The 17,172-nt window shown below is 44.8% G+C and overlaps 1 protein-coding gene across 1 annotated transcript; it reads left to right on the top strand.

Moving 5' to 3' along the window:
• Positions 1 to 30: 30 nt before the first annotated feature.
• baxa (BCL2 associated X, apoptosis regulator a) lies at positions 31 to 16,883 on the top strand. The gene is made up of 6 exons (XM_084328721.1): positions 31 to 75; positions 5,314 to 5,362; positions 6,830 to 6,991; positions 7,226 to 7,361; positions 8,332 to 8,436; positions 15,301 to 16,883. The coding sequence occupies exons 1-6, from the start codon at positions 42 to 44 to the stop codon at positions 15,397 to 15,399; spliced, it is 585 nt and encodes a 194-aa protein (XP_084184847.1). The 5' UTR covers positions 31 to 41; the 3' UTR covers positions 15,400 to 16,883.
• Positions 16,884 to 17,172: the final 289 nt, after the last annotated feature.

Raw genomic sequence — 17,172 nt, forward strand, 5'->3', positions numbered from 1 at the left:
GAAGCTGTGTCTCCAAGCAAAGCAGAGCAGTTTACAACAAGATGGCATCGCCAATGGGAGGAGGAGGGGATTCAGGTTGGCAACAACAACTCATGTTTAATTGTGAATTCAAGACGATTGTGATATCGACATCGACATGGTTGTCAACGTAAAGATATGATACTTGAATTATTGGGGGATTTAGTTGTGTATGGTAGGCTGTTTTGGTGTGTGTACTGTTAGCTAGATAGCTATTTGCATTAAGCTCTAAAGAAGTGGCTAAGCTACTAATGTTAGCTGCTTGTTATCGTCTGTGACAGCCAGATGGCTAAAGTTAGCTACAGCTGTGCCATGTCTGTAACATATCGAAACGAGGCGAATCATAGCCATAATAACATAACCTTATTAACCTTTTAATAACATGTCGACGTGGGTCAGTTTCACATTGCCTGGTAGAGAGGGGGGGGGGGGTCTTGATTGATTGATTGATTGATTGAACATTTTATTAACAGATTGCAGAATGGGTACAGTGAGTACAGCTCAATACACACAATTGTTAAGGGGATGCAGACCAGAGAAAGACTTTCATCTTGTTTACATCAGGGTCCCCCATTTTCAACTCATCATATGACACACATGACATACAGATAGACAGTACTGCTACATCTATACATTTATGACATACCAGATTTACAAATACAGTACTGTGTTTGTATGTATGGTCCATGTCCATACATACCGTTAGGTCTTTACATTTACCCCTGTGAAGGGCACAGACTATTCGTCTTTTTGATTTTTGATTTGGGGGGGGGGGGTTCACTATTGGTATTAATTTCCTCAGTCTAAAGAGATGACCTTGCCCCTGGCAAGCCTTCTAGTGATCCATTGTTAAAGCGCCTCCGAGTGAATCTCTTCCAATAATGAAGAACACTCTTATCTCAGTTTTTGGATGAATCCCACTCATGAGAAACAACTAATATGTGATTCTTCTTGCAGGGAGTGCAGAAACATCTGCACTCCTACTATCACAGATAGCTGATAAATGACATTATTAAATGTAACGTAATACTAAAACAAACTAAAAGCTCAAGGACTCCTATAGGAGCCAAAGCACTCATGAGTTATACCTTATTTCTATTGGCTTAGTTGCCTACACTGTTAAAGTCTACATTTCAGAACACAATGGGGCTTAGCTGTATATTTAGGTTATTGTATTATTATATGAATGTTTATATGTTTATTTTTATAACCTTACATTGAAACGGCATTAGGAATATTGATTGGATTTAGATAAAGTAATTGAACCGTCTTATTTGTCATACTACCCTTTTCTTCAATCTGTTAATACAATTTTCAATCAATCAACCAATCAATGGCCTAATATTGTTTTAAAGGTGGGATAGGCAATGAGCAAGAGTGAATTCCATGACTTTAAAATTCGTGAGATCGCTGTACTGTTGTTAATGTTGTTCACAAAACACAACTTTCTGTCTTGTTATGTGAATCTTGAAGTCGTTGTGGGTCTGCACAGTATATGACTGATCCGTGACCAGGGGGTAGACATTACAACAAGATATTTTTACCAGGGGGAATCCCAGACAAGTCTGCCTGGTCTCCACGTAAGAAATGTCACACGGGTTCGCGCGGTTTCTCTTTTGCTCTTGAGAGAATGCTGCGCCATCATAACTTTCCGTGTCCGGGTCTCTCTTTTTTTTTATGCTACACCCACTGTGCCCGGCCTCTTCAGGTCATACATATAAAATTCAAGTGATGAATAAAGCTTTGGCGTTTGTAAATCATTACGATCATACTAGCAAGCTAGCCTGGAACAAAGCCAACTTGTCAACCACACTCCGAATAATGGTAATGAGTAGGGCTGCAACGATTAGTCGACATAATCGACGATGTCGATTATTAAAAAAACGTTGACGAGGAATTGTTGCGTCGATTAGTCATTAAAAATATATATATATATATATATATATATTTTTTTTTTGTACTACCTATCTTTGTGAAAGTGGTTTCTCAGCTCTGGTCCAGCCAGCTGAAGACTTCTTAGCTTAACATAACAGACCGACAGTAAGTTTGGGGGAACTAATGGGATAACTGGGGATGTTGTTTGGTCCTGACAAGAGTCTCACAGCAACTCTGAGGTAATGCTCAATGTCCAATCTGTTCCTCTGCTCTGTCTTCAGCTGGACCAGAGCTGAGAAGCCACTTTCACATAGGTAGTGCACATTTTTTTTATTATTAATTTTTTTATATAATTGTTTTTCGATTAGTCGACTAATCGACACATTAGTCGACTACCAAAATAGTCATTAGTTGCAGCCCTAGTAATGAGCTGTATTAGCTCTCAGATCTCCACCCATCCCTTTGTCCTTTAAATGTCCCTACTCCCTACAATCAGGAATGACAACTAATAATAAATTAACACGAATACCGCGGCAGGGTCGTCGAACATTGCAACGGGCTGAACAGTTTCATAATTTTCTTGTCCCGATTCAGAAAAGACACAGCGTATGGAATTGACTGCTTTTCAGTTTTCAGGACAGAGTTTCTTCATTCTGTTTGCGGTCCCCTCAGTAGTTCAAAGTCAATGTGACTCAACCACAGCAGAATGTGGTCTCTATCTATCTCTCTCTCTTTCTTCTCGCTCTCTCTCCTCTCTCTATCCCGTGTCTAGCTCTCTCACTGCCTGTCCCAGAGGGTCCACTCCAGATATTTCCCCAAGGGGATCAATAAAGGAATATATCTTATATTTAGGATGCTTGACGTCTGCGATGCGTCAACAAGTCTCTTCTACGGTCACATCTTGAAGGGTTCACGGCACGCGTAGCAATCGAGAGCCGACTTGCGAACCGATATCCCTATATTTGCCTCTGATCTGGGGCTTTTTGTCTGGGCGATCTCGGCAAATGGAAAATTAGGGTTACGATCATGTATTCTGCATCACCTGTCCATAGATCAAGCTCTGCATCACCTGTCCATCATAGATCAAGCTCTGCATCACCTGTCCATCATAGATCAAGCTCTGCATGATTCATTGATTGATTGAAAACTTTAATTAACAGATTGCAGAATGCGTACAGTACAGCTCAATATCATCACCTGGTCCTGGTTGATAAAATGGTGCATTTATATAGCAGCTTTTATCCAAAGCGCTTTACAATTTGTTCCTCACATTTGACCCATTCACTCACACATTCACACACCGACGGCGGAGGCGACCATGCGAGGTGCCACAACCTGCAGCTTATCGGGAGCAGTTAGGGGTTCAGTGTCTTTGCTCAAGGACACTTCGACACGCAATGCCCGGGAGGAGCGGGAATCAAACCGGGCGGGAATCGTACGATTACCAGACGAGCGCTCTACCTCCTGAGCCACTGTCGCCCCCGGGTTGATGTTGAGACACATTGCACTGTGTTACTAGGGTTCATGAGACGTCGTATACACAGGGTATCTGACACAGCTCGGACTACAAAAATAGCCAGGCCTCGACCTGATTGGCCCCCCCCCACGGCAAACTTAAGTCAATCCGTTACAGCTGTGCACTACAAACACACACACACACACGCATGCACACACTACACACACACACACACACACACACACACACAACAAAGGTTCTTCACAGACTCCCAGTGACACCTGCAGCTTTAAACTGGATTAAAAAACACAGATCCTGGCCACTGATCTGCAGGTGGTGTTGCACACCGTGTTTACTTTCCAACGAGGAAGGCAGTGGTTGGTGTTGGTTTTTACGACGCGTCCGGCTTGAGAAGACCACTTGGCCAAAACAATCTCAACAACCGGCGGCTACGTGGCGTAGTGGGCAAGGCGCTCGCCACGAATGACGGAGACGCTGGGCTTGCCTGTTCGAGCCCAGCGCTCCACATTGCTTTCAGTTTAGCTGGTCGTTCATACTAATACACATTGGCCGTATTAGGGGGTGGGAAACTGATGGGTGGGGATCGGGCGTTGTGGACAGCGACTCCTACAGGTCGGTTGGTGCGCCTGCGCAGTAGAATCAGGAAGTGTCGGGGGCAGCGTGAGCCTCCCACGCGTTACTCCTCACCACTGAGAGATCGAGCTGCGCAGGTGAAAAGATGCGACTGCTGTTACCTCAAGTACCGGAGGGGACTTGTGCTATGTATGACTTAGTCCACATTGCAGCCGGCTTGTGGGAGGCAAGAAACAGTGTTCGTGACAGGGGAGGGTTGAATTGGATGATACGAAATTGGGATGGGAGAAAATATAGAAAAATGGGAGAAAAAGTGGATAAAAAAAAAAACAATCTCAACAACCAATCAGATTTGTCTTCGGCCCGCCAGCGGTTTCCCATGCAGGGTTCTGCACACGGTCCTTGAAGTGCTTAAAGTGCTTGATTTTAGACCCAAAAAAAGCCAAGGCCTGGAATTCCTTAAACAGCCCATTTTTTTTTAACACGGTGCTTAAAAAGTATTTGAAATTCAAATCAACCATTTACATTGAATGTTTTGTTCATCCATGATAACATTGTTCTGAATCAAGAAATATATTATAAGCCATAATTTTATGGGATCCGATTTCTTTCTTCTATTAAAAAAACCAGCATTTAAAAGTTAATTGTATCCTTTTAAATGCCCTTTTAAAATGAAAGATAGTGCTTAGGAAAGTACTTTAAAGTCCTTTAATTTAATTTATGCAATGTCTGTGGGAACCCTGTAAATGGTGCGTTTATCTTTTTAATGCACCATTTACCAGTTTTATCCAAAGCGCTTTCCAATCGGTGCCTCATATCCACTCACACATTCACACACCGACGGCGGAGGACGACCATGCAAGGTGCCAGCCTGCTCATCGGGAGCAGTTACGGGTTAAGTGTCTTGCTCAAGGACACTTCGACCCGCGAGGAGGAGGAGGAGCGGCAATCGAACCGGGAACCTTTCCGATTACCAGACGACCGCTTTACCTCCTGAGCCACTGTCGCCCCTACAGCCACTGTCTGTGGAAAACCTTTGTTGGATGTTCAAGTTTCAGTTTTTTCCCTTTGTCATGTATAAATATAAGGTACATCAAGTACATTACAGTGAAATGCTTGGTTCTGTATGAGCCATTGAGCCCCCTTAGATTGTGCTTCATACTGTAAAAAATAAAAAAAAATAAAGACCAAAACACTACATAATATACAAAACGTACAAAGTACAAAAGAGAGATGTAGGCCTAGTATGTGCTTAACCCTTTCACTACCACACTACAGAAGGTTAACTAACACGGGTATAATATCACTACCCCACTTTTAACCTGAGCTACCAAGTTAAGTTCGCCGTCTGTGTCTTTTATTTCTCCCAGGTTGTGGAACAGACCAGATATTGGAGGTGGGCGCTGTATTATTAAAAGAGTAAGTACAACCTCAACCTTTGGTCAGTATTTGCCTCCGTGAAGATATGGTAGATGGACCTTTTACAACCTGTGTTGTCGCCCTTGTGCACAGTTTCATGTTTTTACAGCGTGCGTTGTCGCTAGGGGTGCACGATATTGATTTTTTGACCCCGATATCGATAACTTTCTGCCCCTCAAGGTCGATACCGATAACCGATATATATATATATATTTATTGTATTATAATTTTTTTTATTTTTTATGTATATTCCTTTAGTTTTGACCTAACCAGATGTATCATGACATGAGCGTTACTACTATGAACAAAACAAAGCCAAGAGAACAGTTTTGACTCTTCAAATAAAGTGAATATAATTTGAGTCGATCACAAAATTCACAATCCGTCAATGTCATTAACAATGTGTTTCCCTGAACAATGAGTGAACTAAAAACCAACAGGTATTGTGCTTTGTCAGTAGGGATGGGTACCGTTCACATTTGAACCGATACGGTACCGGTACCTGTGAATCGATACCGGTACCCAGCGGTACCTTTTTTCGGTACTTTAGTCTAAAAAAAATTCATCTACCTACCTCAGTTACGGAAAAAAAATCCAAACTTCAAATAACCACATTTTCGACCGTTTTCGGCTTGCCATTGCCCCGACTGCTTTGTTGTTGTCAAAGTCAAATCCTAAGTAAGCGTATATTGTGCGTGTGAACGGTGACATGAAAAGAAAAAAGTGTAAAAAAAATTATTATCGGAGCTATCAATACTTTTATCGGGTTTATTGGGATGACGTCATAATTGCTGATATCGGCCCGATAATTATCGTGCATCCCTAGTTGTCGCCCTTGTGCACAGTTTCATGTTTTTACAGCGTGTGTTGTCACCCCCTTGTATTAGTGTTGTCACAATACTGGAATTTCGAACTTCGATACGATACCTTGAAAAGTATCGATATTCGATACTACAGGGAAAAAGGTTCAATATCAAAATGTAATTTTATTTTATTTTTTTTAATAAATTTAGCTTTTGTTGCTGGTTGATTCTCCTTAGCTTCTCTCTGGTACTATAAGAGAAGATAAATATAACACTTTTAAAACCCTTTGTTTATCTTTAGATCACACATTTAAAAATAACTGTTCATCTCACTTCAATCATTTTTATTGCAGAACATGGTATTTTCAGATGTAAACACTGTCGCATGTACCTGACAAACTGAACTGTTTGTATTAGACTTAACTGAATGCACATGTGTGTGTGTGTGTGGACTACTGTACTATTACAGGTATTGAAATGAACAATGCAACTTCCTTATACAATTTTTTTTTAATGAATTAAATATCGATATTCCGGGAAATGAGTATTGAAACCGTTTTAAATATTCAGAATCGATATGTATCGATTTTTCAATATTTTTGAAAACACTACCTTGTGCACAGTTCCATGTTTTTACAGTGTGTGTTGTCGCCCTTGTGCACAGTTTCATCTACGAGCGGGTGAAGCGGCACGGGGCCGACAGCGGGGCCGTGGTGACCCGGGCTCAGCTCGGCGCCGGAGAGCTATGTGACCCGAACCACCGGAGGCTGGCCCAGTGCCTGCAGCAGATCGGGGACGAGCTGGACGGCAACACGCACCTCCAGAGGTATTGGACCGCTGTGGAGTTCAACGAGGTCCGATGATGAGGAACAATGAACCCTTTCACTACCACACTACCAAAGGGTTAACCCTTTCACTACCACACTAGACGACGGTCAACCGATTAGATTAATTAGAAAATGTAGATTTATAAGACCGGCTAATGCTTTGAGTCGCAACTTTTCCCCCTGTACTCCCATGAATACACAATTAACGTTTTTTTTAATATTTCCTCTTGTAGAATGATAGACGATACTTCACTCAGGCCCACAAAGGATGTCTTCATGAAAGTCGCCGTCGAGATCTTTTCCGACGGCAAATTCAACTGGGGCAGGGTGGTGGCGCTGTTCTACTTCGCCTGCCGGCTGGTCATCAAGGTGAGCGGAACGCGTGACACGTCTCGACTACAACACTGTTGGATATAGTCACTGAGAACTATTCGAATCCAAATCCAAAATCGAGCTTCCACGTTAACATGTGGTTTTGTTTTTACTTAATAGTGAATGTGAGATAATTAATCCAACAAGCGAGCTAGCCGGCTGCTGTCATTGCTAACGGCTGACGCTTTGCTACCATGTAACCTCTCCGGTCTCTCTTTCTTCATCTTTCTGTTCTGTTCTCCCAGCTGCTAACGGACTGTTATGTTACCTGGCTAGCTAGCTAGCTAGCTACCTGTACCTAGCTACCTGTACCCAGCATGCCGGGAAAATATATTCTTTGAGACAAAACGATATTCGCATAAAATTTTTTTTAATTTTTTGAATATTCTAAAATCTATGCCCATCCCTACTTTCTATATACAGTATACAGCATTATTGTACACGCTATCATACAGAGTTATATGCAGATGTATATAGAAGGATTATATGCAGGTATATTCAGACGGATATTGATTTGCTAAATATAAATATGTATAATTAAAAATGTATAAAGCCTGATGTTTTTTTGTCATTAAAGTGTTAGTAGTTGTATCCAATGAGCGCGGGTATCCATTTCCTTCAACCTTATCATGTGTACTTTCATTCTGCACCTGGCCTGGAACAGGCTGGACGACGTGCACCTGGCCTGGAACAGGCTGGACGACGTGCACCTGGCCTGGAACAGGCTGGACGACGTGCACCTGGCCTGGAACAGGCTGGACGACGTGCACCTGGCCTGGAACAGGCTGGACGACGTGCACCTGGCCTGGAACAGGCTGGACGACGTGCACCTGGCCTGGAACAGGCTGGACGACGTGCACCTGGCCTGGAACAGGCTGGACGACGTGCACACGGCTCTAGTACTCCTCTATGCTCCGCACCCCGCAGCTAACCCGTTTTCCTCCCCCGCCTCGCCCCGCCCTCTCAGGCCCTGGTGACCCACATCCCCGACATTATCAGAACCATCATCGGCTGGACCATGGACTACCTGCGTGAGAACGTGATCAACTGGATCAGAGAGCAGGGCGGCTGGGTGAGGAGGCTGCTTCAACACACGCACGTCATTTTTCTATTGGCAATTCATTTACATTTAGTCATTTAGCCAAACGCTTTTATCCAAAGCGACTTGCAGGTTCTGTACGACACGTCAGCTATTAGCCGAGTAACGATGTTCATCAAACACTGCTGAAACTTGGGTGCTGCAGTGTTGAGTGCATAGTAGTAAAGACATATTAGTATAGTAAGAAGACCAAGACACCCACCCTGATACACCCACCCTGATACAAACACAGCTCTCACCACTAGACCAAGACACCCACCCTGATACAAACACAGCTCTCACCACTAGACCAAGACACCCACCCTGATACAAACACAGCTCCCACCACTAGACCAAGACACCCACCCTGATACAAACACAGCTCCCACCACTAGACTAAGACAGCCACCCTGATACAAACACAGCTCCCACCACTAGACTAAGACAGCCACCCTGATACAAACACAGCTCTCACCACTAGACTAAGACACCCATCCTGATACAAACACAGCTCTCACCACTAGACTAAGACACCCACCCTGATACAAACACAGCTCTCACCACTAGACCAAGACACCCACCCACCCTGATACAAACACAGCTCTCACCACTTGACTAAGACACCCACCCTGATACAAACACAGCTCTCACCACTAGACCAAGACACCCACCCTGATACAAACACAGCTCCCACCACTAGACCAAGACACCCACCCTGATACAAACACAGCTCTCACCACTAGACCAAGACACCCACCCACCCTGATACAAACACAGCTCTCACCACTAGACCAAGACACCCACCCTGATACAAACACAGCTCTCACCACTAGACCAAGACACCCACCCTGATACAAACACAGCTCTCACCACTAGACTAAGCCTCCCACCCTGATACAAACACAGCTCTCACCACTAGACTAAGACACCCACCCTGATACAAACACAGCTCTCACCACTAGACTAAGACACCTACCCTGATACAAACACAGCTCTCACCACTAGACTAAGACAGCCACCCTGATACAAACACAGCTCTCACCACTAGACTAAGACACCCACCCTGATACAAACACAGCTCTCACCACTAGACTAAGACACCCACCCTGATACAAACACAGCTCTCACCACTAGACCAAGACACCCACCCTGATACAAACACAGCTCTCACCACTAGACTAAGACACCCACCCTGATACAAACACAGCTCTCACCACTAGACCAAGACACCCACCCTGATACAAACACAGCTCTCACCACTAGACTAAGACACCCACCCTGATACAAACACAGCTCTCACCACTAGACTAAGACACCCACCCTGATACAAACACAGCTCTCACCACTAGACCAAGACACCCACCCTGATACAAACACAGCTCTCACCACTAGACCAAGACACCCATCCTGATACAAACACAGCTCCCACCACTAGACCAAGACACCCACCCTGATACAACCACAGCTCTCACCACTAGACCAAGACACCCACCCTGATACAAACACAGCTCTCACCACTAGACCAAGACACCCACCCTGATACAAACACAGCTCTCACCACTAGACTAAGCCTCCCACCCTGATACAAACACAGCTCTCACCACTAGACCAAGACACCCACCCTGATACAAACACAGCTCTCACCACTAGACTAAGCCTCCCACCCTGATACAAACACAGCTCTCACCACTAGACCAAGACACCCACCCTGATACAAACACAGCTCTCACCACTAGACTAAGCCTCCCACCCTGATACAAACACAGCTCCCACCACTAGACCAAGACACCCACCCTGATACAAACACAGCTCTCACCACTAGACTAAGACACCCACCCTGATACAAACACAGCTCTCACCACTAGACCAAGACACCCACCCTGATACAAACACAGCTCTCACCACTAGACTAAGACACCCACCCTGATACAAACACAGCTCTCACCACTAGACCAAGACACCCACCCTGATACAAACACAGCTCTCACCACTAGACCAAGACACCCACCCTGATACAAACACAGCTCCCACCACTAGACTAAGACACCCACCCTGATACAAACACAGCTCTCACCACTAGACTAAGACAGCCACCCTGATACAAACACAGCTCTCACCACTAGACCAAGGCACCCACCCTGATACAAACACAGCTCCCACCACTAGACCAAGACACCCACCCTGATACAAACACAGCTCCCACCACTAGACCAAGACACCCACCCTGATACAAACACAGCTCCCACCACTAGACCAAGACCCAGGAAGGGAACAACTCTTATCAGCTGAGGAACAATGTTCATCAAAGTGTTGAGTCCTACAGTGTAGGTTACAGAGACACACGTTTCTGAAAACCTAGCCTATCCCAACCCTAACCCTAACCACACTGTTGCCTTAAACTAACCATAACCCTTGCTGTGTTCGTATCAGGGTGGGTGTCTTGGTCTGGTGGTGAGTGCACCCCAACCACAAGCATTTCTAATGTTAGTTACTTTTTTAGGGACTTTCGTTGGATACAAAACGAAAATATATGACTTATTATAACACAACATACACTACCCCCTTTCCTGTGGTCGAGGAAGTACTTAAGTACTTTATTTATGTTTTCTGTTGAGACTGTTGGTTCAGAGGTAGAGATGTCCGATATTATCGGCCGATATTGGCATCCAAATGTAATATCGGAAAGTATCGGTTTTACATTTTTAAATGTATTTAAAAAAAAAATTATTTAAACTTTATTTACCCAGGCAAGCAAGTAAGAACAAATTCTTATATACAAAAGCGGCCTGACAAAAACAAGGTTATGTACATGCATACAAGTAAATAAAATACAAAATTACAGTATAGCATACAAGGAAAATTACAATAAATAAGGGAGAGAAATGGAGAGAGAACCAGAGGGAGAAAGAGAAGAAAAGGGGAGATGCACAGATGTTTTACATTTAGTGCGTGAGAACGTGATCAACTGGATCAGAGAGCAGGGCGGCTGGGTGAGGAGGCTGCTTCAACACACGCACGTCATTTTTCTATTGGCAATTCATTTACATTTAGTCATTTAGCCAAACGCTTTTATCCAAAGCGACTTGCAGGTTCTGTACGACACGTCAGCTATTAGCCGAGTAACGATGTTCATCAAACACTGCTGAAACTTGGGTGCTGCAGTGTTGAGTGCATAGTAGTAAAGACATATTAGTATAGTAAGAAGACCAAGACACCCACCCTGATACACCCACCCTGATACAAACACAGCTCTCACCACTAGACCAAGACACCCACCCTGATACAAACACAGCTCTCACCACTAGACCAAGACACCCACCCTGATACAAACACAGCTCCCACCACTAGACCAAGACACCCACCCTGATACAAACACAGCTCCCACCACTAGACTAAGACAGCCACCCTGATACAAACACAGCTCCCACCACTAGACTAAGACAGCCACCCTGATACAAACACAGCTCTCACCACTAGACTAAGACACCCATCCTGATACAAACACAGCTCTCACCACTAGACTAAGACACCCACCCTGATACAAACACAGCTCTCACCACTAGACCAAGACACCCACCCACCCTGATACAAACACAGCTCTCACCACTTGACTAAGACACCCACCCTGATACAAACACAGCTCTCACCACTAGACCAAGACACCCACCCTGATACAAACACAGCTCCCACCACTAGACCAAGACACCCACCCTGATACAAACACAGCTCTCACCACTAGACCAAGACACCCACCCACCCTGATACAAACACAGCTCTCACCACTAGACCAAGACACCCACCCTGATACAAACACAGCTCTCACCACTAGACCAAGACACCCACCCTGATACAAACACAGCTCTCACCACTAGACTAAGCCTCCCACCCTGATACAAACACAGCTCTCACCACTAGACTAAGACACCCACCCTGATACAAACACAGCTCTCACCACTAGACTAAGACACCTACCCTGATACAAACACAGCTCTCACCACTAGACTAAGACAGCCACCCTGATACAAACACAGCTCTCACCACTAGACTAAGACACCCACCCTGATACAAACACAGCTCTCACCACTAGACTAAGACACCCACCCTGATACAAACACAGCTCTCACCACTAGACCAAGACACCCACCCTGATACAAACACAGCTCTCACCACTAGACTAAGACACCCACCCTGATACAAACACAGCTCTCACCACTAGACCAAGACACCCACCCTGATACAAACACAGCTCTCACCACTAGACTAAGACACCCACCCTGATACAAACACAGCTCTCACCACTAGACTAAGACACCCACCCTGATACAAACACAGCTCTCACCACTAGACCAAGACACCCACCCTGATACAAACACAGCTCTCACCACTAGACCAAGACACCCATCCTGATACAAACACAGCTCCCACCACTAGACCAAGACACCCACCCTGATACAACCACAGCTCTCACCACTAGACCAAGACACCCACCCTGATACAAACACAGCTCTCACCACTAGACCAAGACACCCACCCTGATACAAACACAGCTCTCACCACTAGACTAAGCCTCCCACCCTGATACAAACACAGCTCTCACCACTAGACCAAGACACCCACCCTGATACAAACACAGCTCTCACCACTAGACTAAGCCTCCCACCCTGATACAAACACAGCTCTCACCACTAGACCAAGACACCCACCCTGATACAAACACAGCTCTCACCACTAGACTAAGCCTCCCACCCTGATACAAACACAGCTCCCACCACTAGACCAAGACACCCACCCTGATACAAACACAGCTCTCACCACTAGACTAAGACACCCACCCTGATACAAACACAGCTCTCACCACTAGACCAAGACACCCACCCTGATACAAACACAGCTCTCACCACTAGACTAAGACACCCACCCTGATACAAACACAGCTCTCACCACTAGACCAAGACACCCACCCTGATACAAACACAGCTCTCACCACTAGACCAAGACACCCACCCTGATACAAACACAGCTCTCACCACTAGACTAAGACACCCACCCTGATACAAACACAGCTCTCACCACTAGACTAAGACACCCACCCTGATACAAACACAGCTCTCACCACTAGACCAAGACACCCACCCTGATACAAACACAGCTCTCACCACTAGACCAAGACACCCATCCTGATACAAACACAGCTCCCACCACTAGACCAAGACACCCACCCTGATACAACCACAGCTCTCACCACTAGACCAAGACACCCACCCTGATACAAACACAGCTCTCACCACTAGACTAAGACACCCACCCTGATACAAACACAGCTCTCACCACTAGACCAAGACACCCACCCTGATACAAACACAGCTCTCACCACTAGACTAAGACACCCACCCTGATACAAACACAGCTCTCACCACTAGACCAAGACACCCACCCTGATACAAACACAGCTCTCACCACTAGACTAAGCCTCCCACCCTGATACAAACACAGCTCTCACCACTAGACCAAGACACCCACCCTGATACAAACACAGCTCTCACCACTAGACTAAGCCTCCCACCCTGATACAAACACAGCTCTCACCACTAGACCAAGACACCCACCCTGATACAAACACAGCTCTCACCACTAGACTAAGCCTCCCACCCTGATACAAACACAGCTCCCACCACTAGACTAAGACACCCACCCTGATACAAACACAGCTCTCACCACTAGACTAAGACAGCCACCCTGATACAAACACAGCTCTCACCACTAGACCAAGGCACCCACCCTGATACAAACACAGCTCCCACCACTAGACCAAGACACCCACCCTGATACAAACACAGCTCCCACCACTAGACCAAGACACCCACCCTGATACAAACACAGCTCCCACCACTAGACCAAGACCCAGGAAGGGAACAACTCTTATCAGCTGAGGAACAATGTTCATCAAAGTGTTGAGTCCTACAGTGTAGGTTACAGAGACACACGTTTCTGAAAACCTAGCCTATCCCAACCCTAACCCTAACCACACTGTTGCCTTAAACTAACCATAACCCTTGCTGTGTTCGTATCAGGGTGGGTGTCTTGGTCTGGTGGTGAGTGCACCCCAACCACAAGCATTTCTAATGTTAGTTACTTTTTTAGGGACTTTCGTTGGATACAAAACGAAAATATATGACTTATTATAACACAACATACACTACCCCCTTTCCTGTGGTCGAGGAAGTACTTAAGTACTTTATTTATGTTTTCTGTTGAGACTGTTGGTTCAGAGGTAGAGATGTCCGATATTATCGGCCGATATTGGCATCCAAATGTAATATCGGAAAGTATCGGTTTTACATTTTTAAATGTATTTAAAAAAAAAATTATTTAAACTTTATTTACCCAGGCAAGCAAGTAAGAACAAATTCTTATATACAAAAGCGGCCTGACAAAAACAAGGTTATGTACATGCATACAAGTAAATAAAATACAAAATTACAGTATAGCATACAAGGAAAATTACAATAAATAAGGGAGAGAAATGGAGAGAGAACCAGAGGGAGAAAGAGAAGAAAAGGGGAGATGCACAGATGTTTTACATTTAGTTGAATGCATCCAGTGAAATTAACCCATCGATGCATACTTTTATTGTCATAAGTATGCATAATGTTGTGTTATTTCCACAACAAGAGATATGCAATGTTAGTTACCTGAAATTATGCCGTCTTTTGGTGGCGGAAACCCCGCATATATCGATATGGGTATCTCTGAAATTAAGAGTTGGACAATATCGGTAAAAAAAAAAAAAGCCAATATCGAACATCCCTATTCAGAGATGGTCAACAACGTCTCTCTCTCTCTCTCTGCCTCTTCCAGGAGGGAGTCCGCGCCCACTTCGGCACCCCCACCTGGCAGACGGTGGCCGTGTTCCTGGCCGGAGTGCTCACCACCATCCTGGTCATCCGTAAGCTGTGAGGACGACCGGAGAGAGAGAGAGAGAGAGAGAGAGAGGGGGAGGAAGGGAGGGAGCGAGAGACGGAAGAAGACACAGCGAGGACCGCGAGGGAGGCAGGGACCAAAAAACGACTGGGAGAGGGGGGGGGGGGGGTGTTGGGGATACGAGCGAGGAGGACACGGCACGCGGGAAGAGCCCCCCCACCCCACCCCGCCCCCGGGTGGAAGATTCCGAGGGACAGAACGCACGGAGGAGTTCGATTTGGAAGAATTTCCGCATCCTCCTCTTCTTCTTCTTCTACTACCCCTCCTCCATTCTTGCCTCAGGATTCAGACGGTAGGTCGGTACCTTTCGCCAGAAGCGGCAAGACGCGAGCCGAGAAGGAGCGGAGAGAGAGAGAGAGAGAGAGAGAGAGAGAGAGATAACGGACAAGACACGGCCCAGGGCACACGACGTTTTAATTACCGTAATTTATTTTGTAGTTAAAGTTAGCAACAAAACGGTCACTGCATATGTTTTTACTGCCTGTAATCTTGAGAGATATAAGACTTTTGACTTGTTTTGGGGGCACAGGGACGTGGGGGTGGTCAGGTTAGCTTAACGAGTCATCATGATGCACGTCGGATTCCTCTTCTATGCTTTTGTTTTTATTGCACTACCGTCCCCCCCCCCCCCCCCCATTCCCTCCCTTTTCAATCGGGTCTGCTATTCCCATCAGCCCCTATTATCCTCTGTCCATGTCATCATGGTGTCGCTATGCCGGAGTATGCATTATTGCATGTGTCTGTTGAGTATAATCATTCGTGTAAACGTCTGTAAAATGATCTAACCTGACAGGAATGGTAAAACGATCTCGACTTTGTGGAAGTTCCCCGTCGAGGCCGTTATTTTTTATTTCCTAAAACACCCTCTCGGACCTTCTTTTTTGTTTGCACTGCGGCGCAGGAGTGCACTGACTGTGTAATAAATAATATAATAATTTATATTATTATATTAGTGTACGATGCTGCTCGCAGACGCCTACCTCACTCTCGAGCATAGTTTTGAAAGTACTGTATTTTACAACATCAAAGCTTTTCAATCTCTGAACTACAAATCCCACCTTTTGCGACACAAAATGCTTTTTATACATTTTTCATATTCGTTTGTCAGTGCCTTGGTGTTTTTTTTTCTTTTTTCTATAATGAAATCACTTTGATATTATTCTCTGGATTTTTTCACCTTTTCTATCACATTTGTACATCTGAAAAAAATCTCTTTTGTGAGTCTACCCTGAAAATCTTTTTTGCAGTGACATTGTTTGTTTTGTATGTTATGAGAAAATAAACATTTCTATGGATTTCAGTCAAATCTGCATGGTTATATAATATATATATATGTTTGGTTATATTTTGGGAGTCAAATATAATCAGGGTATCTGCAGGTTTCAACAAGTTAAATTTAAGACCTTTTTAATACGACTTAGAGCTAAATGTAATGCCAATTTCACGACCATACTAGCAAAAAAAGCACATGGTGACACTGAACTGGCGGCTGCAATACAATACAAGCTCTAGCCAGCTCTGCCCCCCCCCCCCCCCCCCCCCCCCCCCCCCATTTTCTTTTTTAATACCTGTGCAAATGAAATTTAAAGCTTTTTTAAATAACTTTTGATGGTCTTACATTGCGAATTATGAATTTTAAGACTTTAATACCCTGACGATACCGGTTTGGTCAAACCACGCTGACTAATCCATTTGTTGATCGAAAACAGCAATCAGATTACAGACGCAGTGATCAGATTACAGACAGGA

Source organism: Notolepis coatsorum, assembly GCF_963971535.1.
Source record: "Notolepis coatsorum genome assembly, chromosome: 14".
Lineage (NCBI taxonomy): Eukaryota > Metazoa > Chordata > Actinopteri > Aulopiformes > Paralepididae > Notolepis > Notolepis coatsorum.

Excerpts from the sequence above, each read along its gene's own strand:
- baxa (XM_084328721.1), top strand. The coding sequence starts at position 42 with ATGGCATCGCCAATGGGAGGAGGAGGGGATTCAG. Across the intron at positions 5,363-6,829 it reads GGCGCTGTATTATTAAAAGA|TTTCATCTACGAGCGGGTGA; the intron begins GTAAGTACAACC and ends CCTTGTGCACAG. Across the intron at positions 8,437-15,300 it reads TCAGAGAGCAGGGCGGCTGG|GAGGGAGTCCGCGCCCACTT; the intron begins GTGAGGAGGCTG and ends TGCCTCTTCCAG.